The sequence below is a fragment of the Spodoptera frugiperda genome, chromosome 10 (assembly GCF_023101765.2).
Source record: "Spodoptera frugiperda isolate SF20-4 chromosome 10, AGI-APGP_CSIRO_Sfru_2.0, whole genome shotgun sequence".
Classification (NCBI taxonomy): domain Eukaryota; kingdom Metazoa; phylum Arthropoda; class Insecta; order Lepidoptera; family Noctuidae; genus Spodoptera; species Spodoptera frugiperda.
The window spans coordinates 1,011,449-1,036,823 of record NC_064221.1 but is presented as its reverse complement, the minus strand read 5'-3'; the positions used below and the strand labels follow the sequence as shown (position 1 = coordinate 1,036,823).

The 25,375-nt window shown below is 35.9% G+C and overlaps 1 protein-coding gene across 1 annotated transcript in view; it reads left to right on the top strand.

Annotated features, from left to right (window-relative positions):
• The first annotated feature begins 1,605 nt into the window (after positions 1-1,605).
• LOC118277558 (rhophilin-2) overlaps positions 1,606-25,375 on the top strand; it is a 58,036-nt gene continuing 34,266 nt past the window's right edge. Inside the window, exon 1 of the mRNA XM_035596423.2 lies at positions 1,606-1,774. Within this exon, the coding sequence (XP_035452316.2) occupies positions 1,751-1,774 (24 nt within the window). The 5' untranslated portion in view covers positions 1,606-1,750. The remainder of the gene's footprint in view (positions 1,775-25,375) is intronic.

Sequence of the window (25,375 nt, the reverse complement as noted above, 5' to 3'; positions counted from 1 at the left end):
GCCCGCGATCGCTTCCGTGTTTAAACGCATCCTCTTAAGGGGAAGGTGGTTTGTAATCAACGTCAAGTGACGTTTATCAAAATGATGAGCTTGATAGATTTTGATTTCTTTTTTTTTTTTTAAAAACATTACTCCAATCTTTATAATGACGTGAAACTCATATTGCTATTATTAGTCTCGAGAAAATCTATACGGTTTCGAGCGTTAGGCAAATTTTGGCGTCTTCGTTGATTTGTAGGCTGCGTAACGTTCGCCGCGTCTGCGCAGGCTGCTCATGATAAAAGTTCAGGCAATCTGAAGTTTGAAACTAGTAGAACTTTTTATCCATTACTGTACGTTATCTAACCGTGTTAATTTAACATTACTCTACGCTAGGATGGCTTCCATCTTAGACTCTTCGAGTTGAGATGAATGATAGTGAAGACAAATTTCTTGATACTCTAATTGAACATATCTATGCTTGGTTGGCCCACGACGAGTGTGGATGATTATGACTAAAATTATTTTCTAAATATTTTTAAGTGCAGTTCATACATTACACAATCAACAGCCCTTATCAATCCATGCTTGATTACAGCATTCAGACACTTGAAGAATTCCATTAATCTTCACGCTTTCTTGGCAGATGAGATCGCTTTTTAAAAGGCTCAGGTTTATAGCACTGCTACATGCGAACAAACCAGGTTACTCAGAAAACCTGGACTCTAGACAACCGCAAGGAAATAGAACGGAGTGGTTTTTAGTCAGTAAAAGTCTGACACACAGTTCAATAATCTTATGCGGTGCCCAAAAGGGCCCATAGTTGGGACATATTACTGTATTAAAATTGTAGACCACACTGTGCCTTTACTAGTTTCAAGGTTTATTCATTTCAAGTGATTATGATCAATAAAAATTTCTGTACGTGTACAAGTTTCAAGACAGATTTATGAATCATGTTCCTAAGTTCACAATACATAATATTTTTATTAAGATTTTTTTTGGTGTTTTACGACAGACGGCGCTACCATCGCAGTGTCAAATTTGACGTAGTCTTGTCATAACATTTGAATTAATTTACTAAAATGGACCAGAACAAATAAAATTTAAAATTTTCAAGACGTGTAGACAGGACAACGTCTGTCGGGTCCGCTAGTATTATCAAGATTTTTGGTTTCGGAACTTTTTGGCTAGTCTTGTTTATTCTGCCATACATGCAAGAGTTGAAAGACTCCAAAAAAGGTGTCAATATGTTTAAATAAACAGCTCGGAGGTCATTCAGTAACTTTTAAAAAAATACTGTTGAATATTTTGAGCACTAATTTACGAAACCATTTCGTCACATTTACAAGTCAAAACATTAATTATTAAACAACTCCTTGTTTGTGCATTAACTTTAACAAGAAAGGTGTCATATGCAATTATTTTTAAGCTCACTGAACTTTAGCACACGCTGAAATTAAATTTCATAAATAATAATTATAATTTAATGATGCATAAATACCACTTACACAAACAATTTACCAATTTCCCGTCGATATCAAAAACACAAATTGCACAATTACTTAACTTAGCCTTAACAATTGGAGGTGTTTCGCTGCGTAGGCGCATGCCGGGCCCGTCCGCGCGCATTCTCTCGTTGACCGCCGCGGGGAACGCACGCACGTAGCCGTCTCGAAATCGAAACAAGTGAAGTGCAGTGAGTGATTTATTGTGAAAGAAAATGTGAATATTTCTGTTTTTTTCTAAGTGATTATTGCAAACACAGAGTATGAAGACCGTCGATATTTTAGAGGTATTTATTTACATTGTTATTAGAATTTAATTTTACGCTCAGTTGGTTTTGTTAACGAGGTTTTATTTAGAGATTGTTACGAAGTGGCATTTCGGATTATTTAAAACTGATGTTACATTTTTTCCTCGTTCGATTATTATCTTTAAATTATTATTTATGAAGACGGTTTAATTAGGTACTTGTTTAAGTATTTCAGCTTGAGTTTTCTCCTTACTTCAAGTTATATAGCTGGGTATTCAACAGGCATGTTTTGACGTATCTATAAGGTCTTTTATAGCGCCATAAATACGGACTTTCTGCAATTCGTCTTAATTAGCTTTCCTTATGGGTGTGAACATTAAATCTAGACTCGAGTAGGTATTAAACTGTTCCTTTAAAATTACCTTTTTAATGAACCATCAAATGGATTCCGTTAGTCGAATGGTTGCACAAACAGAATTTGAGGCGTCGATACTTCAGGTTGGATAAAGTATTGATTGGTTTTTCAAGATTTTCAGTCATATAAAACGGTAATATCGGGTTTCTTTGACCCAAATTCTATAATCCAAAACAAAGCGTATATTAGTTTTTCATTGAATCAAAAGTTTGGGTCGAAGTTACCCCTCAGGTGAAAAAACCCAATCTTACGAAACCTTATCACGTCCTCAAGTCAAGCTTATCAGGTAGACGTAATTACGGCACATCACTGGTGAAAAAGCACCCTAACACTTGCAATTACTTAAAAGTCAAAACCACTTGATCATCGATGCAGCGAACAGCACAATAATTTTATATGATAACCTCCTTGTAACTCGATCTCAACAATGTCGGAATTTAATGTGAAAGTCGAGAGTATTACCGTTTATTAACTTCGCCGGCTTTTGAAGACACCAGCTTTACTTTTAAGATATTTAACTTGCTTTGTTCCTATGTGATATGTGGTTCGATTCTGGGGTGTGGTTATTGTTGCTATGTTTTTTTCAATATTTGTAATTCCTAATAGTAGGATATAGAATTTAAAATTTTAACAATAAGCTCGTCCTCCATTACATGATCATCATCACTTTCATTACATATCAGTCATAAGACGTCCACTGGCCTTCCCCAACGACTCCCAAATCAACCTGTTGGAAACAACGTTTATTTTTTAACATTTATGCACCTCAAAAGCCATAACTATCCATTGCTGGTATTCTCTTCTCTCTAAGATTCTTCTACGTAATGAGAAAATCACAAAATACACCGATGCGGCCCTCAACTTGCCGGCTCCTTAAAAGTAAAGAGGTTGTGACCAATTATGGGGATGTTGACTGTAGAGTCAGATCGAAAAACTTTCTTCCAAAATGTCAATATTTGACATTTTCAACGAATTTAGTACGGTGCGGTAGCTGATTAAATACGAGATGTCATAATTGCTTGAGTTGTTTTAGCGAATTTTGGAAAGAAGAAATTAAAATGCGTAGGTAAAAACTATTACAGGGCAAAGTCAAATAATATATTTCAATTATAGTTAAGGCACTTTTGAACGTCAAACAAAATATTTAATGATAAAAAGTGTGAGTCTGTCGGTCAGTCTAGTTATTCTATTTGCTCGTTCCAAAGTGTAGAAGAATGAACAAGAAACTCCATAGGTTACTCTTTTCCAACCAGTGTTTCACAATCAAATTCTCTTGTTACCTTATTAAGATCATCGGTACAGCCATTTCAGAGATTAGCCGGAAAAAACAGACAATCGAACAGACAGACACAATCATTTTCAAAATAATATGATATATATTATAATATTGTTATTATGACAGCATGTTTCAATGTTTTCACAAACAATCAATGATGACATAATTTTAATTCAATTGTATCAAAATACTGAAATAGTTTCACAGGAGATTCAATAATTGTATTCCATAACAGAACGAGTCAATGAAATGTTATGTCGAACGTTTGTTTACTATAGTGACAGTAAACATGAGTATTGCTTACTATGATGTATCAAGTATACTATTATACAATAATTATTATTAAGTCATGTCATAACATAATATTCACGGCTTTGATTCTCCAATTTGACTGCACGGTTGGTGCGGTGGCTAGACGTCCGGCTGTCGGGCAATGTGTATTAGCTTCGAATCCCTCACGGAGGAACTCTTTGTGTGACCACAAATTGTTGTTTCGAGTCTGTGTGTCAAGTGCATGTGAACTTGAATGTTTTAAATGCACCCACGATACCTACAGGAGAAAATCTTGGAGCGGGGCAATGATTTTTATAAAAAAAAATAGTAAGGTTGCAAATAAAATATTAAACGCTAGCTTTACCAGCGGTGTTGTTCGCAATCTCGGGATAAAAATAAAGTAACCTATGTCTTAATCTAGAGTCTAGACTATAATCTATGTCATTTAAATCTGCTCAGTAGATTTTGCGTAAAGGACTACCTAACAAACATGCATACAAATTCTCACAATCTTTCGCATTTAAAATATTCGCAACTACATTCACCAGTACCATACCCATATTTAAAGTTTTGGTTCCATCCATACCCGATCAAAGAACCGAACCTACCACCCTTCACTCAGCAGTCACAACCACTCAACCAAAGACATATTGAATAAAATAAGATCCATAAACATTAGTCACTGGTGTAGGACAGCCGGATCCAATGGACGTGGCTAGCCATGGCCAATAAAAACACACATTAAAGATATGGCCATCCGTTACACATACACATTAAGATGTCCATTCCCCATGATATGTGATGGTCATTCGATTTGAGGGTAACTGTGTGCTGAATTGGAGATAGGAACAGGATTATCTCTTTGCCCTACCTTAACCTTATTGACTGGGATAAAGCGTGCTCTCAACACGCGTGAGGTCAACGCAAGCGTTGTTTCACGTCGGTTTTCTATGAGGCCGTGGTATCACTCCGGTCGAGCCGACCCAATCATGCCGTAGTATGGCTCTCCCACACTTAAAAAGATGATCTTAAGTGTGCTATAAAAAATGGTGATGATATAGCTCTTTTTTGACAATTATTGTCATCTATATTTCTTAGCTTATTGTAACTCGACGTCCATCAAATTAACAGTGGCCAAACTTTTTAAAAGGCTTCTCCTCACACGGAGAAGGTTTGAGCATTAATCACCACGGTTGCTCAATGTGGGTTGGCGATTTCAAACTTATAATTAGAAATTATAAGCCTAAGGTTTCCTCACGATGTTTTCCTTCACCGGTGTTTAAATAATTATAGAAAATCCAACGCAACCTAATTAAATCGTAAAATAAATAGTATACAAACAGTATAATAAAGCCGGGAATGTTGGCACCGACGATCCTGCTGTCTGCACGTAGATCTAGTCGCGTGCGCACGCGTCGTTAACTCACAATGTGTCGCCCAGTAAAAGTTTTATCCATTTCATATGCAGTTCTATTGAGGATATTGGTGTTATATTTATTTATTTTAATTGTATGTATGAGCAATGTAAAAATAAAATGCGTGAGACATACTAAATTAATTATTATGTTATCGACTTACTCACAATTGCCGCGTCGTGTGGCGCGGAATGCTGCTCATGAATATGAGCCTCTAGCACGGCTTGAAACTAGTCGAATTCCTCGTCAAACAGTTACGTGAGTAAGCCGATAACATGATAATTAATTAATTGTGCATATGATAGGTACCTGTATATGGAGTATCTACTCATTGAGTCATTTAAAAGAAAGGTGATACTTGGTCTCCTAAACACGCAATATTTCATTTATTTCTTTCCCCATTTCATCCTTATCTATGTCACATGTCCGTAATAAGGATGGATGGGTGACATCAGTTAGGTAATGAAAAATATTAGACACGTATTTATTTATTTTGTCATATAAGATAACAAAACAATATTTAGATAAAACAAATCAAAGTTTAGGAGTGGGAGCAAATATATCCTTTCTTCGTATAAAGTGACGTCACGCGATATCTCAAATATATATATCGTCGAAAAATTTGTTTCCGTACGAAAATAAAAATACGTGTTTAATATTTAAAAATAACTTACGAGACGGACATTTAAATAAAGATTAGTCATCTACCACACTTTCTTCAATCATTGATATTGGTAGAATAATTAGCATGAAGTTTCAAGTTTCTATTTCTGGTGCAATTAATAAATCCTTGAAATTCTCAATTATTTCCCAGGACGACATAATGAAAATTTAAGATAAAGGTAAATTAAACATAAAAATATCAGTCAATACTTTCGGCAAACTATTTCCTCGTTCTAACGAATAACTCAACCTAAATAACTTAAAGTCAAAGTCAAAGTCAAATCATTTATTCCAATTAAACCACAAATAGGTACTTTTGAAATATCAACAAATAAAGAATTAAAATTATATTCTGTCAATCTGTCCGTCAGTGAAGCTAGGTGCTTGTTCCAAATATAAAGTGTGATATTATCTATAATCGCACCAAAGACAAACCAGCTACTTTCTTAAGTACTAGATAGAGTCATAGAGTATGGAGGCACAGACTATAAATACCTTGTATTGGCTGTAAGCTGTAACATTGTGGGGAATGTCTCCGGGACACGATGTTGCGTTTCCTGTCGATATAAATAAGTAGCTACGGGGTTAACAGTGGTGTGGAGTCGATGTTACAGTCAATATTTTAAGGAAACATATGTTTTAAGCGATTCTGGTGAAAAGAAATCCTGTATGTACTGTAGATACTGATCATTGCTTGGGGTTAAATGTGGATAGCAAAATAAGACTAGTCAAATTATGTAAGTAGAGACACTGCAGGGCAAAGGCCTCCCTACCCTCCTCTGGGTTCAATCCTTATCGTAAATGCTTGGTCCGAGACAAATTTATTCCCACTCTCTATTAGAATATCAATACGAAACGAAAATATTATCACAATAACACAGACAGAAACAAAACACTGCTGCTAAGCTATCAAAATCAACTACAACTTTAATATCTAACGTAAAAAACAAGTTTCGAAGACATTTCACAAGAGCACAACATACACAGACACTAATGTCCCTCTCACCTATATACTACCTACTTTAAACACTTCCATGTACGCAATACCTATACATTACTCTTCATACGGACTCATGTCAATATTGTCATTGCTTATTATTTCCTGAGCCATTACTAACCTCTCTCTATGTATATTACAAAATACATAAATAACTCGTTGAGGTGACGATCATCTTTTTCTTGTGTCACTAGGTTATGCCCGCGACTTCGTCTGTGTACAAATAACACATTCAAGTTTTTTAATCTCCATTTCTATGCATAAATTAATCTGTTTTTTTCAAACATGTCCGCCATAAAGTTTCCGATTGGCCGGGGCGTTTAAACTAAGAGAGTGCCTAACGCGCCCTCGTTTAGATCTCATTAAAAGTAAAACAAACTCTTTGGTGACAGTGAGACTAAAATATATTTGTCATAAGTCATAACCCCTTCTCTTCTGCAGTCTTAACAGCAGCAGTCTCTTATAAACCTGAACCTTTTAAAGTGTAATCTCCAACATGTATTGTCTTCCAAGCGTCGAGATTAAGCCAAACGCTCTCATGTAGATGACTTTTAACGTATAGGAGTTAACTGTCAGCTGTTTTCGATGCTGAAAAATGTCAAAAAGGTTTTCCAAAATAGAGTTGTAACAACACAAATAATTGAATTCAACGATTTCAAACACAACCATTGTTAACTAGATCAAACATTATGTAAAATGGCACAGAGTGCTCTATAAAACGGCAAATAGTTAAAAACATTCTCATCATAAAAGTTTATATAAGAAAGAAGGTGGAAGTCTCCGCAAGTTTCCTGTTCGCGGGTCATCGCTCGACGACTGTTGCATAATGATGTCCTCAACAGTAGGGTTACCAACATCGAGTGCAAAATAAGGAGTACCTTGCATCTTAAATGGGGCACCAATTAATTACAGAGGCATTTTTGAGGACTTTTTGACAGAGAAGTCCCGGCTAAGTGACATTTGGAAAGATTTAACTTGACCCTCTCTCCTCTCAGAACACCTCACCTAATTAATGGACCAGAATTAGGTCTTCATTATATGTATCAATACTTTTATCAGTCAGAATGACGTCCACTGTTGAATCAAGGTATCTTTCGACAGCAGCCAAGCTATAAAACCCTGGTAGCTTGGAAACAGACAATATATTATATGCCAACAAATGCAAATTTGAAAGATACTGCAGTCCCTCTAGAGCAAGTCTATTAGGGGACTCGATGCCCCTAAGAGGTGCTGAGGGTGGGGTGAGTGCTTTTTGGGGTTACAAGACTAGGGAGTATGGGATTTTTACCTCAATAAAACCACCCCGGAGGTCACTCTCTGCACTTCTAAAGGGCACCGAGTCCTCTAAATAGACCTGCTCTGGAGCCCCCACGGTGCAATGCCTGTTACGACACATCCCTAGGAATGCTGCTGTAACCCTAACGGCATAATATTGCATATAACAATGATTTTATAATTACTTAGTACTCATCTATCTCTGATTCACCCATCAACTCAGTCTGCCACTCCTCAGACAATACCTAGTACACGGAAAGTGTCAGGTTCAATAGCGCAACTTGAACTTAATGTCGCATTGTCTGGCAAAACAATGGCGGCGATTGTCACTCCGGAATCGAACCTACACTGATTGCAGTGTCAATTTACTGACACAATGACTTGTGTTAGTGGAATTGGATCCGGTTTCAATTGAGGAGTAATTGTTATTTGGTTATTTGATACTTTTATTGAATTTGCTGGTAAAGTGGGATTGGTGGAAAGAAAGAGAAATAATAGTTTAATGGCTCAACTAGAGGACCTTGGGGATTTTTTGGTGTACTATGTATCAATTTTAGACTTCGTAACATCGCTTACAACTTTTTCTTGATAATGTATTGTGTTAACTAACTATTTATATAAAAAAAAATATTGGCAGTACAAAAGACTTCAACGACTTCAACGATGATTGCAGTTTAAAATTTTTGATGTCGTCATAACATCAAGAGGTCAATGACAATGAAATTACTTACAACACAACGTCACGCCTTTTTATCCCCGAAGGGGTAGGCAGAGGTGCACATTATGGCACTTTACACTATACAAAGTTAATTATAATGGGGGTTGACACTGACACGTTAAACTAAATACATTTTATCTTTTTCCAATAAGCGTGGCAACCCTAGCTGTCTAGTTGCCATCGTCGATTTACGACCCTAGCGTAACGTGTTCGCAATATTATGAAATGACTATAAATACAGAAAACCTTACATTGACACCACATATACCGCAGCACATCAACCTATACTGTTCCAATTCATCCAATCTAAATTGAACTTTAACACAAAAGCAAAAGGGTTGAAAATGTATTAAAGTAATTAGACAGATTGAAGTATGGTATTGTCAAAATTGTTCAATGGTATTTCGACTTTATGGGTTATAGTTTAAAGTTGAATATCAATAAATAATTGAAGTTTGGTTGCATATATTAAAACAGGACTAGGACTGCGTGTAGGCGTATGTGGGAATGTACGAGTATGTAAAGATTTATCTGGGTTTAGCTGCAGCCAAAAAAAAACAAAAAAAAAAGTTGTGAAAGCTATTTTTTGTTTTTGGGAATTATTTCATGTTTATTCGTGATTATCATCAGCTGAAGACGTCCACTGCTGAATAAAAGTCCCACCTAAGAATTCCTCACAATCTTAGCAATCTGATGATAAATAGCATATATGGGAAATAAATATCATCATCACAAAACAAAAATGTAATTACGATCCCCAAGCTACCAATCCAAGAAGCCTACCAATTAAGAAGAAAACATCATCATCAGCTTGTACCTCATCTAATACCTCTGGTCATGATACCAGCTGATAAAGAAGAGATAACTTTCCCACCGACACTAACTAGACGGTGACTCGAAGCTGTCATATAATGTTATATTATAAACAACATAATATATTGAATCATCGACCACTGACCTGAATGCTAATGAGGCTACAAATATTATGATGTTACATTGTCAGTTCCGTAGTAAACTTCCATCGGTATATATATTGGTAAATGTAGTGTTTAATATCATGCCTTTTATCCTTCTAGAGGTAGGCAGTAATGTGTTAATAGACACTGTAAAATAGAACAGTAATTCTCCCACACTTAATACTTATAAATCTCGTGAAAGTTTTATTTAAAATCCAAAAGAGATTTTAAACCCAGAATTTGTGTCAAAAAAATCGAAATGCGTCAATAGTTTAGTATGTTGGAAAAAACATTTAGAATATCAGAAAAAGTATTTTTTAGTATATTTCCGTTGAAACGACACAACAATTTGTATCCAATCAGAAATTATGCAATACCTAATAAATAAATTAATTCTAACTGACTGATACGTGTGTGTACCCAATCCGGGGTCCGGTTTATACACACACATAAATAAAGATAATAATTATGTTAATTTCTTTTCGTGACTGTCTCGTTGGTCGAATGCAGCTTCCTAAGATCTGTAGGTTCGTGAGAAAGCTCGGTACAGGCGAAAAAAAAATTCTGTGTTTTTGTTCATGGTTGAAAATTTTCAGTAATAAATAGTACTGAGTCTGATACTGTACTCTTTGTACGACAATCAATAGAAAGGTTTACTAATAGGTGTCCGGTATACCACACATAAATAAAGACTTAACTTGTCAAGATTCAAGATACTATTTTTCAAAGAAATTGCTCAGAGTAAAGTCGACTTCTTAAGGAAAATAAATTTCGGGCAAAAAAAGTCAAAGTCAAAGTCAAAATCATTTATTTCAAATAGACCAGGAAGGCACTTTTGAACGTCAAAGCAAATATGATAATAATATTAATAATGTCTGTCTGTCGGTCAGTCCTCTATTGAAGCTATTTGCTCGTTCCAAAGTGTAGATTCCTATGGAGAAGAACGAGCAAGAAACTCCATAGGTTTCGAAGTTACATTTAAAACCAGATCAAGTATCAAAAGCCTCATCACCCTTGGTACAATTTAAACTAAAGACATTTAAGCCGTAACCCCTGAATGTCGGTTAAAGTTAACCACAAGTTGGTCACGGTCTGTTAACCGCCGCGGAATTCGGTGTCTCAGCAGCGATGGTACCTTTCTCTTTCAGAGCTATAACTTGTATATACCTGATGATAACATATTTACTGAAGCAATGTCTTGTTTCTCTTACAACCAGTATTGGTAAAGTACTTGTCGGTAGATTTTGCTATTTGACTTTAGCGCTGTAGATGTATTTCAAAATTCTTATTGATTGGTTGAGAAGCTTATTAGAAATTCACTAATTAATTGATTTTCACATATTCTGAATTTTTAACCGACTTCGAAAAATTTAGGTTCTCTGTTTGATCTTTATGTATGTTTGTGCGCGATTATCTCGCGTCTCACTAACCGATTTTATAGATTATGCGGTTTCCAGCACTTAAGATAAGTCTGAAACTTCTATTATATTCTAAAGTCTGAAATAATATAATATACCTGAAATCGCCACGAACTCGAGTCGGTGTGAAACAACAACAGACAGTGGTATTTCTCTGTTCTGTGGAAACAACCATGCGTTTGTGTTTCGCCGTGTCAGCGAGGTGAAATCTCAAGAACGGCTAATCCAGAGACATTTACAACACTTAATATTAAAACAGCCTCTTAATATTCTAAGTACAAAACTTTCACAAAATGTCAACCATATAATTGTTTAATTTCCACCATGGCGGGCATTCAGAGCATGAAGCTAAGTTAATTAAGTTTAACTTAACGCGTTATCGTCTTAATCTATAGTTTACGAGAGAAACTTAGTAATGGAAGCTGTACTATACTGTTATTTATTGTTATTTAGAGGGATCTTCAAACAAATGTCTTTGTCTTTTAAAAAACTTTATAAACCCTAGGATTTATCTTCTCCTGTGTCGTGGGAGCGTTTACAAACATACAAGTTCACATACACAAGACACCCAGACCCAAAACAACAATTTGTGGATCACAAAAAGAGTGGCTGGATCGAACCCGCTACACGTTACGCGGCAGCCGGTTGTCCAGCCACCGCGCCAACCGTTTATTTAAGTAATGCGGTAACTGCAAATGATTTAAGATAAAATTACTAATTAAGACTATTTTTAGAGTACAATTTGAGCTCTAGTATCTAAACCTAGTTATAACATTTAATTCATTTTTATATTTTTATCCGGCTAATTTACATTTAGAATACATAAAAACGTTGAGGTAGGTCTCGTCTATGTCTTATACATAACAAAACGTGTTTGGATGGAAAATATATATTCTAGATGATATTATATAATATAGTAGATCAAGTATGATCAATAATTGAAGGCAAAAATACACTGACTTTTAGCAAGCAATTTTTAATAGTAAAGTTGTAAATTGATTGCCAAAGAAAAGAGCTAATAACTCCTTGACTATTATCGTATTCTTCAGCTAACTAATATAATAAGGAACCTATTGCCAGATGCTGAAAAACACCAATCAAAAATAGGAAATAGGTATTTGCTGTCCTGAAAATATATCGACCGTTGAGAGGCTAATTGATCTAAGAGACATTTTTTCCGATATTGAGTTATACTACATCATTCGATAGAGAAAATGTCGGTGATTCCGAATATGTAATAAATTAATATAAAAAAATAAATGTCGCTCAGATTTCAACCACCGATATAATATTAATGCAATGATTTTTTCAGACATGACTACGTTATTTATAAAATTAAAAACCCCTTACTTAAAGTTCTACAAACACTTACATACATCAAAATCTAGATCATCTATCAAGCTTAAAGTCTAGTTGTCTAGTCCAGATAGTTAGCACAATAATATTATGACTGACTGTCAACATTTCCTTACTTTCACTTTATATGACAGTGGACACTACATAGCGGTGCTGTTACATAACTACACATGACATACAAGTACTTGTTCTTATCTAGTGTATATAACCTATTAGATACAAGAAGCAATAAAGAATTTGATGTAATAGTACTAGATTTAGTGTGGCCTAGTGTTTTAATCTAGTTTTTTTAAATAGAATAAGATTAATGTATAACTACTTTTAGATTATGTAAATACGTTTTTCAAGTTTGTGTCGTGTCTGATATAATACGGTCCACCTACTAAAACAGAACGAATTAATGATGTTACAACTGTCTTAGAGTTTAGTTAGTATAAGTAAATTGAATAGTGAATTAATAGAATTTATAAGTAATTGTAATTGTAATTTGTGAATTTATAGAATTTATAAGTAATTGTAAAATTAAGTGTCAAAATCCACTCGAATCAAGACTATGCTTAGAATTAAAAAACAAAATTGATACTGTATTAACCTTTTTTTGCCTTGGGCGAGGCGAGAGGGAGTGTCAGACTCTTACTGACTAATAACCATCCTCCTGCTTTTCGAGTCGGAGCCCAGGTAACCCACTAGCTAGTCCGCAGCTGTGGATCTGGACTGTATTAACTTACAGTCTGTCAGTCCAACATTAGCTACCTCTTTAGGATGCTTATACTTGGTCAAACATTAAGCAAATATATTTATTTATTTAAATACTACTTACAATATTACGTATTTACAACAAAAGCTCATAAAATAACTCTCGCCGTGAAAGTCGGTACTTGTCGTCGCGTGATTTGACAATACAACTGATATTTGTATCGTCCAGGTTTGGTGTAGAAGGTCTATTTCGGTCAGTACTTTCGTGTACGGCTCATTCCAAGGTTTGGTATCTATTCTGATTCAAATAGAGTAGATTTCAAAGTAATTTATTTTAAGCCTTTATTTAACTGCCATCAAAAAACTACTGAAGGCAAATCCTCCTCAAATCCAGTTAACGTGTTAATATCATTAGTCTTGAAACTAGTAAGCATCAGAAAAGGTTCGAACTGAAATTTGAATCCCTATATTTTTACTTATTTCACTATTAATTTTCATATCACATCTAATGCATCACACCAAATGTAACCAATTCATATTAATTGTATGTTGTATAATAATTAATTAATTGGTTTGAGAAAGATGTTTAAAAACGATGTCGAGATTGTTATTGGAATCTGAAATTCTGGTATAGTTCTGATGACAAAAAAATGTTGCTTTTGTTTTTTATTTAAACGTTGCCCCACATTAGGATTTTCTCCTTTGTGGATCACACAAAGAGTGGTTCCGTCTGGGAATCGTACCCGTTACACGTTATGCGGCAGTCAGTTGCTCAGCCACCGCACCAACCGTGCAGTCAAACTTAAATAATGATGTTTATTATACATGTATAATAAACATCAAAGCTGATTACAAAAAACCAAACCCAAAAATAGCTTACACAAAAATTCAAAACCAATGAGGAAGTTCTTAAAATAAAATGGCTACATCTCAATTTCACGCCGGTTACCATCGCATGGCTATGCCCCATTCGCTGTACCTTCTGTGTCGCCTCCATGGTGGTCACTTTCCAAAACGGTAAGTACCTGCCGTCATTGTATTGTGAGTGTGATGTAATTCATTTTCATCTCAAGATGATATTGATAGCTGGCAACGAGCCTTGTTGTGTTTGAAATTCTCGATGAATTGTTACTGGTGAAGACTTATATCGTCGTGAGGATCGGGAGGTTTCAGAAGCCCGCTTTTCATACATGTAGGGTGCGAGTGTGAAACCTACGGTTATTACGGGCTACTGATAACAAGAAGTTAAAGATTAATTGCCATGGTCCTAAATGCTCTTGATCAGTTATATTCAACATTCGTCGTTTAAAGCATCTTCAGTACCTCCGCTATTTTTATGGAATAAGCTGGCATATAAACAGAAAGATCACTTGATTGTAATTGACGCCGCCTGCAAACCGCATCACTTTTGGGGGTTAGAAATTTGAGGATTGGGAACATCGGCGAGTATTAAAACTTCTAAAACCGATACTTACAATATACATATAAAGATTGACTGGGAGACAATGCCTGAGGCATTAAGTCCGCATACAAATTATTTATATCAAGTTAAATTAATTAATAAAAATCTGACCTTACGTACGGCTTACCGGCTACTAATTCTCATTTAACAAGTACCAAGTCTCTTGCCAAACTCCAATTTCTGCATGATTACCCCCCAAACGCGAGTATCGCAATAATATGAAACTAAATGAAACATTGGATTAAACCACAAACACTATTACAGCATTCCTACATCTACTAAATTACGGCAAACGCACGCAGTTTCATAACTACTACGTTTTCTAATCTTTAATTTTTTTACTTTACCTGTTTTTCATTGAAAAATAGGTCTTTTAGCCTTTGTAACAGAGTTGATAATGCGCTTAGTGTGATCGATTGAAGCGCGGCTATTAATTGATTGGCTCACGCAAAGGTAATTGTTTCTAAATATAATTGCGTGGTTCTGATGTGTGATTTGTTAATATATAGGAGTTATATTGAGCCTTGTTATTCTGTAAAAGGGGTGGACAGAAGTTCACAGTACTTTACTTTTACAGTTATGTAGTGATTTCCATGTAAAATTCCCGAACGATTTCAATTGCTATCTCTAATTTGCTTGCCAAGAGTAAAGATTGCGGCAAATTCTCTTATGCGGAGGAGACTTAATATTATTGAAAAAATACAATAAAATCTTGACTCGGCCTCGCAACCTTAATTGAACCAACGAAAAAAGTGCCTTCCTGGTCTATTTGAAATAAATAATTTGGACTTTTCACTCAGCAGCAATACGACCAACGAAACAGTCAATTCGTATGCACAATATCTATTCAAAATTGTAATGAACAGTATAGATTCTCAAATTAACTAAAAATAACGGTTTACTCACGTACATAAATTGCGAAAAGCTCTACTAGTTTCGAGTCACAGAGAGTCTTCATCATAAGCAGCGTGCGCAGACGCGGCGATATCCCGCAGTCTGATTCTCAAATAATACAACGTTAATCTTATTCGACAATGTACCAAACAAAAATTTAATTAAGAAAACATAATACACATACATACTACTTGTGTTCTCATAATAATAAAAAAATAATGAAGCATTGAATGATGAATGGACGGCGATCGCAATCTGAGAAAGTCATTCAGTGTGACCGAGATCTGCTTTCTGCCGCAGATTTTATATGTTTAGTAAGTGTTGTACTGTGTTTTATTTATTTTTAGTCTTTCGGTTATTGGTTAGCCTCATTAGTTTCATTTTTGTAAGTATCTTAATCTTAAGTGTGGTTTTCCACCAGAGATGTGCTATGCTACGTTGCTGTGGATGCGCTACTGGAATGAGCCAAAATTAAAACAAATACCAAATTAAAATTCCTAAAACTATTAAAATAACATGAAACGTTGTAACAAAGCTAAAATATGTAAATACTATATGTAATGTTATCATGTAGGTTTATTATGTTTCCATATTATTTATATATAATATATTTGTGTATTGTATTTTGCTACTCTTAACGCTTCTAGATTTGCTTGCTCCGTGCATCTACCACTGGTTTATCTCTGCATCACCCAATGGTTTGGCTGGTAGAAAATTCCTACGGCATTAAGGCATTAAAAAATGCGTACAAGGTGGCTTGTACGCATTTTTTGCATGAAGAGTTAAATAAATATGTATAGAAAACGCTTTAGTTTACAAGTTAGTACAACAAGCACTTTAAAAACTTTGATTAAATATCATAATTATTATAATTATCGTAATCACAGTATAATTATCTAAAAAGTATTTATATCATAGCACTGAGCCAGTTACCAAACAGTGCGTTTGGAGTAAAACATAATAAACTTTATGAATATGTATATTCTTAGAATTATATGTACATATAGAATAATATATGGGCGAATTTGACTTTCTTCATTCAAGTATTTTCTTTCATTCATCGTTCATTATATGAGCGGTTTGCCGAGTGGTCACAAGTTCGACTGCTGAATACGAAGTTCAAAGGTTGGTTATTAATTAGGCACTCTGTAAAGAAAATATGTACCTAACAAATATAACATGTAGTTTCTTGCTCGTTCTTCTCCACTCGAAGCTACACTTTGGAACGAGCACCTAGCTTCACTGACGGACAGACTGACAGACTATTAATTATTTCTTTATTTGTTGACATTTCAAAAGTACCTATTTATGGTTTAATCGGAATAAATGATTTGACTTTAACCCGTTGATGCATAATGATATTCTCTAATGGAAAATCGAGCAGGAAACATTGTTTTAACAGCTAGTTATTATAGCTTCGTTTAAAACAGTAAAAACGTACCAATAAATATATCTTTTTAACTTAAAGCAAAATTTAAGTAGGGTGATCCTCTGAAGTATTAAAACCTGAAACTTTAGAATATCCTGAGGCTCAAAGAAATTATTCCAACTCGGTCAATAAAACCAACTGTCCTATTTTAAAAAGCGATAGTAATCACAGACCACTACTGCTTACCCCAATTTCCCCACTATCACCGTCCCTTCATCTAAAGCCCATATACGGCGGTAGTTAGAAACCATGCGCGTACGCACCGATATAATTAGCTACTCATTACTAGAGCCAAGCCTACTCTACACTTTCACCTGGTACTTGTCCTTGCATTCAGAAAAAGAATAGATAGAATACAAAAGTCTAATTGATAAAAAAATAATAATTCAAACACAATTATTTAAAAAAGTCGTTCGTATCGTCACGCCTTTTATCCCCGAAAAGGTAGGCAGAGGTGCACATTACGGCACGTAATGCAACTGTACCATGTACACCCAATTTTAACCATTTGTGTTACAAGTATAAGTCCCATGTAATAGGGGTTGAGCCTATTGTCATATACTGGGCACCGTTCCAGACTCCACGTTACTATTGAATTTTTGATCGAACTATATCCTATATAAGGGTTTCTAAAACTACCTGCCACGGCTTTAATAGTAGTGTTGTGTTTGAAGCTAACAATAGTGAAGAAATTTCGTAACTCGGACCAGTTAATTCAATATTCAATATACATCTGCTCTGATAACTCAGAGAGCACAGTCTTGCTATGTGTACAATGTATGGGATGTATCGACCTTGGACGTGCCTATCTACACACGAACAAACACAATGGCGTGAAGTTAAAAGCAGAGCATATCAGCTGGTCATCTCAACAGCTGGTTTGTACTACTCACAAATAAATTGTTTTGGTATAAAACATTGATTTTTATTAGTATATTAATCACCGTTCCGGATACGTCCACAGGGGCTTTGCGTTTCGCGTGCACGTCAAGGAGATCAGACCACCACAGATGGTGCCCAGTTGGGCTGATGCCGACCCGGAGTTGGGGATTACCTAGTGGGTCACTGGAGATCCGGCTCAAAAAGCAAGAGTAGGAAGGAGATGATTTATATTCAGTAAGAGTCTGACACTCTTTCTCGCCTCGCCCAAGGCGGGAGAAGTCACTGGAAGATTTGCTTTTCAAGCCGGAGCGTCGGCAGTCCGCAGCTACGGGGCGTCATCAGCCCTACTAGGCCCCATCTGTGGTGGTCTGATGACTCCTTGACTCTTTGTCTTTGATGACGCTTAGCAGCCACTAAACCACTCTCCCCAAATACTACTAGCAGTCTAGCTATCATTTCAACCTCATCTGGTTGGTTTTAGGCCACGAAGGTTCTTCAGGTTCCTACTCATCTCAACCAATGATTACACACAAACTATAACATATTATATTACAAAATTCGCACAATGTATCTATTTGTTAAGATGTATTGCTGGCCGTACTCAGCGCCCCCTATTGTCGGCATTAGGCAAGCGAAGCAATGGTTCCATTGTTCTTGACAAATTGCTCGTTTCGATATATATGTGTGGCGTGTATTGTATTAGCTTTATTTAATTTAGAATTAGGAAATTAGATTGTGGATTGTGGCTGCTTGTGTTGTGTTGGGCAATAGGAATATTAGTTTTTTAAGTAGAGATGCAATAGCTTGTGTTGTTTTAAGTATAGGTAATCGAAACTGGATGTCTCTATTTCACTCCTCAGGTCAAACTATAGTTTTAAATTATGACTTAAGTAAAAATCGAAATTCTTATTTATTCTTCAGCTAATATAAAATATCAGCGAATATAATTTGTGGGATACAACTAGGATGAAAATCGTACCTCTAGATCAGGTTCCAACGAGAGCCCTTTTTTTAGCATTGATAAGTCTGCGTTTGCCACCAGCTCGCTTACTGCCAGGACGGCGAAGCGAAGAAGTGACCGAGGATGGAGCACACAGACTTGAAAGTACCTATTTACTCTGACTTTGAAAAATCCCGGGTTATCCACCTGCGTTACTGAAATAATCCAAACTATGATATTCACCAAAACTCATCAACATCCCATACAATGATAGACCACCTTAAACTATAGAACCTCCTCTACAACAAGTCTCCGAAGAATAATTCATATTTATTACATTAGTTACTTATAGACGGATACTCAGTAAATGAACCGCCATCGACACTATTACAGCAACACATCCCGCGATTTACTTCGAGGTTACAAGTAGAAGCGAAGCAATTTTCTATAAACCACTGAAGGGCTCGTGAAGCAATCTTTATAGTCATGTTACAATGAAGATTATGAAATAAATAACTGTTTTCCAGCTTCTTGCGTTGTTCTTATGTGTATTAGCGTAAGGTTGGCTTTCCAGCAGTTTTTATGTCGTGAAAAATGTATAAATATTTGGGAAGTGTTAGAGTGATTTTCCACCAGAGATGTGCTATGTAACTATGTTACGAAGATGTAATAGCTAAGCTGTGAAACTATATGACCGTTTCCACTGACATTAAGCTATGTTGCGAGGAATATGCGCAGCTCGAGTACGCAATATATCGATGAAACCATCCATAGCACGCATCTATAGCATGCATCTTTGCATATAAGAAACATAGCTTAGCTTATGTGTTTTAATTAATTTGTTTGGTGGAAGCCAAACGTATCCACAGCAACGTAGCATAGTAAATTTCTAGTGGAAAAGTATCCTAATACAGATATCTTCCTATAAATCCGACTATTATAAAGTTTTAGCCCAGTTTAAAAGCGGATTCAAGTCCTTTAAAAAGACTTCAAAAACGATATTTCTAAGATTCGTCTATTATTATTGATCTTGAAACATTAATAAGAGGAGTATAAGAAATATTTTTATGAGAACCAGTACATGAGAACCACTCAAAAATTGATCTTTACACCATTAAAATTAAGTTAATTTTCCTCTACCAATCCACTTCAAGAGCAGCCCACGCTAAACCAATAAATCATAACCACAATAAACCCTAATTACATAAATACTTTAATAATCGTTGTAATCTCAAATCGATCTAAATCGGATAGTTGTAACGAAACATTACATAAAGTATCGGAATACTTACGTAAACTAATCGATATCAGAATCGATTGGGAATCGATGGCCCGTGACTGTTTCCGATTGGATCGGTTGAATCGCTCTGTGACCTTTGTTAGTGTGTACTGTATAAAATACACTATTTTGTACAACATTACTTTGCGGTAATTTATTTCAAATAAGCTGAGTTTGTATTGGAAACTGCTTTTCGCTAGTTAGTTGTATTATTAGTTGAAATTGAGATTTTGTAAATAGTAAATTGTTTGGACTTGTACTCTATGTATCATTCGTAAACTAATGACATGAGACATATAGTTTAGATTGTCCTATTATAGATACCTATGTTTTAATTGTAGCACAACCGATCTTTCACATCAACAGCTTAAATCTTTAGTCAATCACTGCTGACCAAAGGCGTCTTCTACTACGGAGAAGGTTTTTTGAGCATAAATCACCACGCTTGCTCAATACAGGTTGGTGATTTCAAACTTATAATTAGAAATTATAAGCCCCGGTTTCCTCACGATGTCTTACCTTAACCGTTTGTCAGTGGTGTCAAAATAATCTTAGAATGTAAATATAACTTCGAAAATTTCGCATTGGTACGTGCCGTTGGTAGGTTTCAAAACTGCACCCTCAAGCATGAGAAGCGGGCGTATTAAACCTCCTGGCTACGAAGGTTCAAATCCATCAGAGAGCACTGTCTGATTCTTACAGTCTAAAAAATCACATTAGCCGTGAGAATTACCAATGCCCCAATATCATAATGACTAACATTTATTGCTTCGTTTTTGAGACCGTTTCTAACCAACGCCTTCCAAAACATAATTGATTATAGAAATTCACTAAAGAATTTACAACATTAAAAAGTATTAATTGAACTAGTTTACACTAGTAACCGGTCTCTCAGCTGTTTGTTAAACACGGAAATGTAAGAGGTGAAATATTTCAGAGTGCAGCCTAAGTGTTACGTGGGAGGTTGGATTAAGATGCTATTCATCAATTAGTTACTCTTTCTGGTGACCTTCTTAAAGTGATGGTAGAGTACCATCGCTATTCTTCACGTGGGTGTCATATGAGAGTGTGTGAGAAACTGCTGAACTGGAGTATGCGCCTCTTCTTCTTATCTTTAAGACGTTTACCATAATCATTATCTTCACGCCATAATCAGCATGCTTGGCAGACGTTTTGTTAAAAGGTTCTGGTTTCTTTTTTTTTTTTTTGAGGGGTGAAAATCATCCAATTACTTCTCCCGCCTTGGGCGAGGCGAGACTGTCAGACTCTTACTGACTAAAAACCACCCCGTTCCTACTCCTGCTTTTCGAGCCGGAGCCCCGGTAAACCCGCTAGGTAGTCCGCAGCTAAGGAATAAGGCATCAGCCCCATCTGTGGTGGTCTGTTACCAGAACGCTGCCGCGTCGTTTCTCCCAAATATCATTGTGTTGTCTAGTCCCTTGCCGATACCCACAGGAAGAGCTAGGTGGTACCAAATATATTTTAATCTTTCATAGACAAACCTATCATTAATACTCCTAACATTAAAATCTCAAACCAAAATTAAACTACTAACTATAAAATAAACTAGTCGTTTTCCAACATGCTTTGACCAAGGAAGCGTGTCGATATTATACAGCATGCATTTTATCGACCATCCCGCTACTCTAGTAGAATTCACAATAAATCATAGTGCTGTGCAACCGGGAAGTAGTGGGCTGTAATCCGCGGCTATAACACTTAATTGCTTTGCAATCCGAGTGTGCACTAGTGATGGGCAATGATAATCGTGTAAACTCTATTAAGTACTCGTTTAGTCGAATCATCATCGGAATATTATTACTATAATCCCAAGCGTAAACCAGCAACAGGCTATTTACGAATCGCTGTTAGATCAATTAGAAAAACTAACTCTTCCTTATTAATCGACTAACCATGGATCCGAATATATCTTAAAACTGCTTACCTACTTACCTTATAAACAAAAGATGGACACCAGTAGCAGCATCCTCAAAATTTTCGCCAATCTAACTCCGATCCCATGGCTCATCCAAACATGGAGATTGGAGTACACAACCCTTTGTGTGAAATACCTTCATTTATATTTACAGTGAACATCATCTAACCAATTTTAAACATTAATGACTCGACTATAAAAAAATCGACTAATAACTGGAACATCACTAGCACACTACAAATGTATGCGCTCGCGCAGGCGCTAGGGCAATGTAACGGTCCCGCAGTTCCCGGTACTTGCTCATTATATCGCCGGCCGCTGCGAATTATTGAACCCGGGCCTTTTGTTTCAAGTTATTACTTTACAATCGTTAAACTTACACGTTTTGGTAAGGAGGTTAAGTATTTTGTAGCTGGTGCTAGCTATGTGGGAAGTTTGGGTGAAGTTTCATGGGCCATTTTTGTTTTTTATGCATGTAAAAAATATGCTTTTTACAGAAAGTGAAGCTATTTCAAAATTGTATTGTCTAGTGTAAGTTAACATAGCCTTTTCAGTAGCTCTGATTATATTCTAAATCATTTTAACGGTTTGACAATGTATTGTAGATTTAATTTCTGCAAGGGAAAATTATTTTTGCAATTCACAATGCTGTGTTTACAAACATACAAGTTCACGTACACATGACACCCAGACTCGAAACAACAATTTGTAGATCACACAAAGAGTTGCTTCGTGCGGGAATCGTATCCACTACTCGTTACTTGGTAGCTGGTTGCCCAACCAGCAGGCCAAATGTACTGTCAAACAATTGTTTTTCTGGATCTGGGGCAACTAATAATTCTAGCCTAACTCAAGTAATCTGGTTTAGAAAACTCTGACCCATCCATACCTAAACCCAACTTTAAACTTCATACTATAATTAGGTAAGCACTATAAGTATCTACATAACAAAAGCAGCAAAACGAATTCCAACAAATACCTTTTAAGAAAACTCATTTCGCTTTTGTAAAACTATTTAAAGAATTAACGACAACTTTTTTCTTTGCATGAAAGCCATACGTCCACCGTATTTAACACTTTCTCAGCCAGTCAGTCACGTTCCAGCCTTCACACAGGTTTCTATACTTAAGTACCATTCGTACAACCTAACTATCATTTAAGGTACAGCTAAATATTCATCAAAACATAGTATTAAACATGCATTCAACTTTCCGAAGTGAAATGTTAGAAAAGCAGAAAATGGCGGCTATTCGCGCGCCAATGGATTCACAGACCACAGACTATACATGACTATTTATTTGACGTTCCACTTTTGAATAAACCATTATTGACAGTTGTCACGGGCGCGCGCGGAAACTTAATATGGCGTCGCATTCTCATTTGTTTTATGTAATGCAATGAATTATTTAATTGTCGTTTCGCAAAGATTGTGGAAATTAAATTAGAGATTTTCGTGTAAGGGAAAGTTTATGGTAGTAAGTACGTGTGACAATGATATTACGCATTCGTTTCGGCTGTTGTCATTTGTATGCGTAAATTGACTTTCTTTGGTTGCCATGGTAATGAGAAACATTAGACTTCATTAAATTTGGTTTTCTTTCTTTTTTGACTTATTGGTTGTAAGCGCGCGTTAGTTTTGGACAACTGGCGATAATAGCTATTGTCTTTGATTAATGAATGTTAAGCTATTACTTTTCTTCTCTATAGTTAATATTGAGATATTCTGTTATCTATATTCATGCAAACGCTAAATTGTAATAAACAATTTTCGCAACGACACGCCTTTTATCCCCGAAGGGGTAGGCAGAGGTGGACATTAGGTACGCCATGCCGCTATACAATGTATACCCTCTTTACTACCACTGAGAAATTTTCGAAAAACCGAAAAGAAACTCCAGTAATAATTTGCCCGACCCTGGAATCGAACCCGAGACCCCTTAGCCGGCAGTTGCACTTGCGACCACTCGACCAACGAGGCAGTTTAATAAGCAATATCTAGTCTAAATCAAAATAGACCGGAAAATAACAATTAATCTTTACAAGAATCGATTCTAGAACCAACCGTTGCACAGCCTCGATATAGAGCTCTCGATCAAACACTAATTTGAATAAAAATGTAATAAATAAGAACATGTAAAGCGTGAACATACATAAACATTATATACACTTTTTATTCCACGGTAAAAGCAGAGATGCACAATGCATAATATACAATATAGGCAATAGGCAAGTAGCTTGCCCAACTGACAGCCTAGCGGGTTTACCGGGGCTCCGGCTCGAACGGCAAAAGTAGGAATGGGGTGGTTTTTAGTCAGTAAGAGTCTGACACTCCCTCTCGCCTCTCCCAAGGTGGGAGAAGTCATTGAATGATTTTCCCCTTAAAGAAAAGGGTTAAGTCGAGGGACCGCATGATAATAGACATAAATAATATAATTATGGGACTAATATAATTATAACACCCACTTTTTACCATTTATGTTATAAGTCCCATGTAATAAGGGGTGAGATAGGTACTTAATTGCTATAGAAAAACTGGTGCATATTTCCATTATTATTTATTATCAATTATCATTCATCAGTCCGATCCGGTAAATTGCTGTTCACATATGAAAGCCTCTTTTAAAAAAGTAATACACAATTTTTTTTTTAATGTTAAACGGCTTATATAGGTTATAACGGGACGCTCCCAAAAATCGCAAACAGGTGATGGTAAAAAATGACATTCTAAAAATAAAATTTTGATAGTTGTAATCAACTGCTTAAGGCTGATGTTACATAAATAACACGAAAACTAAAATGATAAAAATTAGAAACACAAAAAATAAAACATAGCGTTTTTCTGGAGCGTTCCGTTTACACCTTGTATTGTATGGTCATGAAGATTGAGAGTGTGTACCAATTATCAGATCGATTGGACTTCAGAAAGGAGGTTAAATGCCAACTACTACTCAAATAAACAAGCAGATCAAGCTACATAAAACCGTTAAAAAAACAAAATTGTTCGTCAGTCAGTCTGTCAGAGATTTGTAGTTTACTTACATTGTATTTACGTATTTTTTCTTTCTTGTTTCAGGTATGTACATCTCAACATCGATTGGAATACCGTCTCTGGTGAACAAATACTTCCTATAATCTCCAGGTTTAATAATAAACAGATTTTTTTGAGGGGGAAAATCATCCAATGACTTCTCTCGTCTTGGGCGAGGCGAGAGGGAGTGTCAGACTCTTATTGGCTAAAAACCACCCCGTTCCTACTCCTGCTTTTCGAACCGCAGCCCCGGTAAACCTGTTACGTAGTCCGCAGCTCCGGTGGTGATAGGTTACCTACCTACCAACATTTTGAGATTGCCACCAAATACC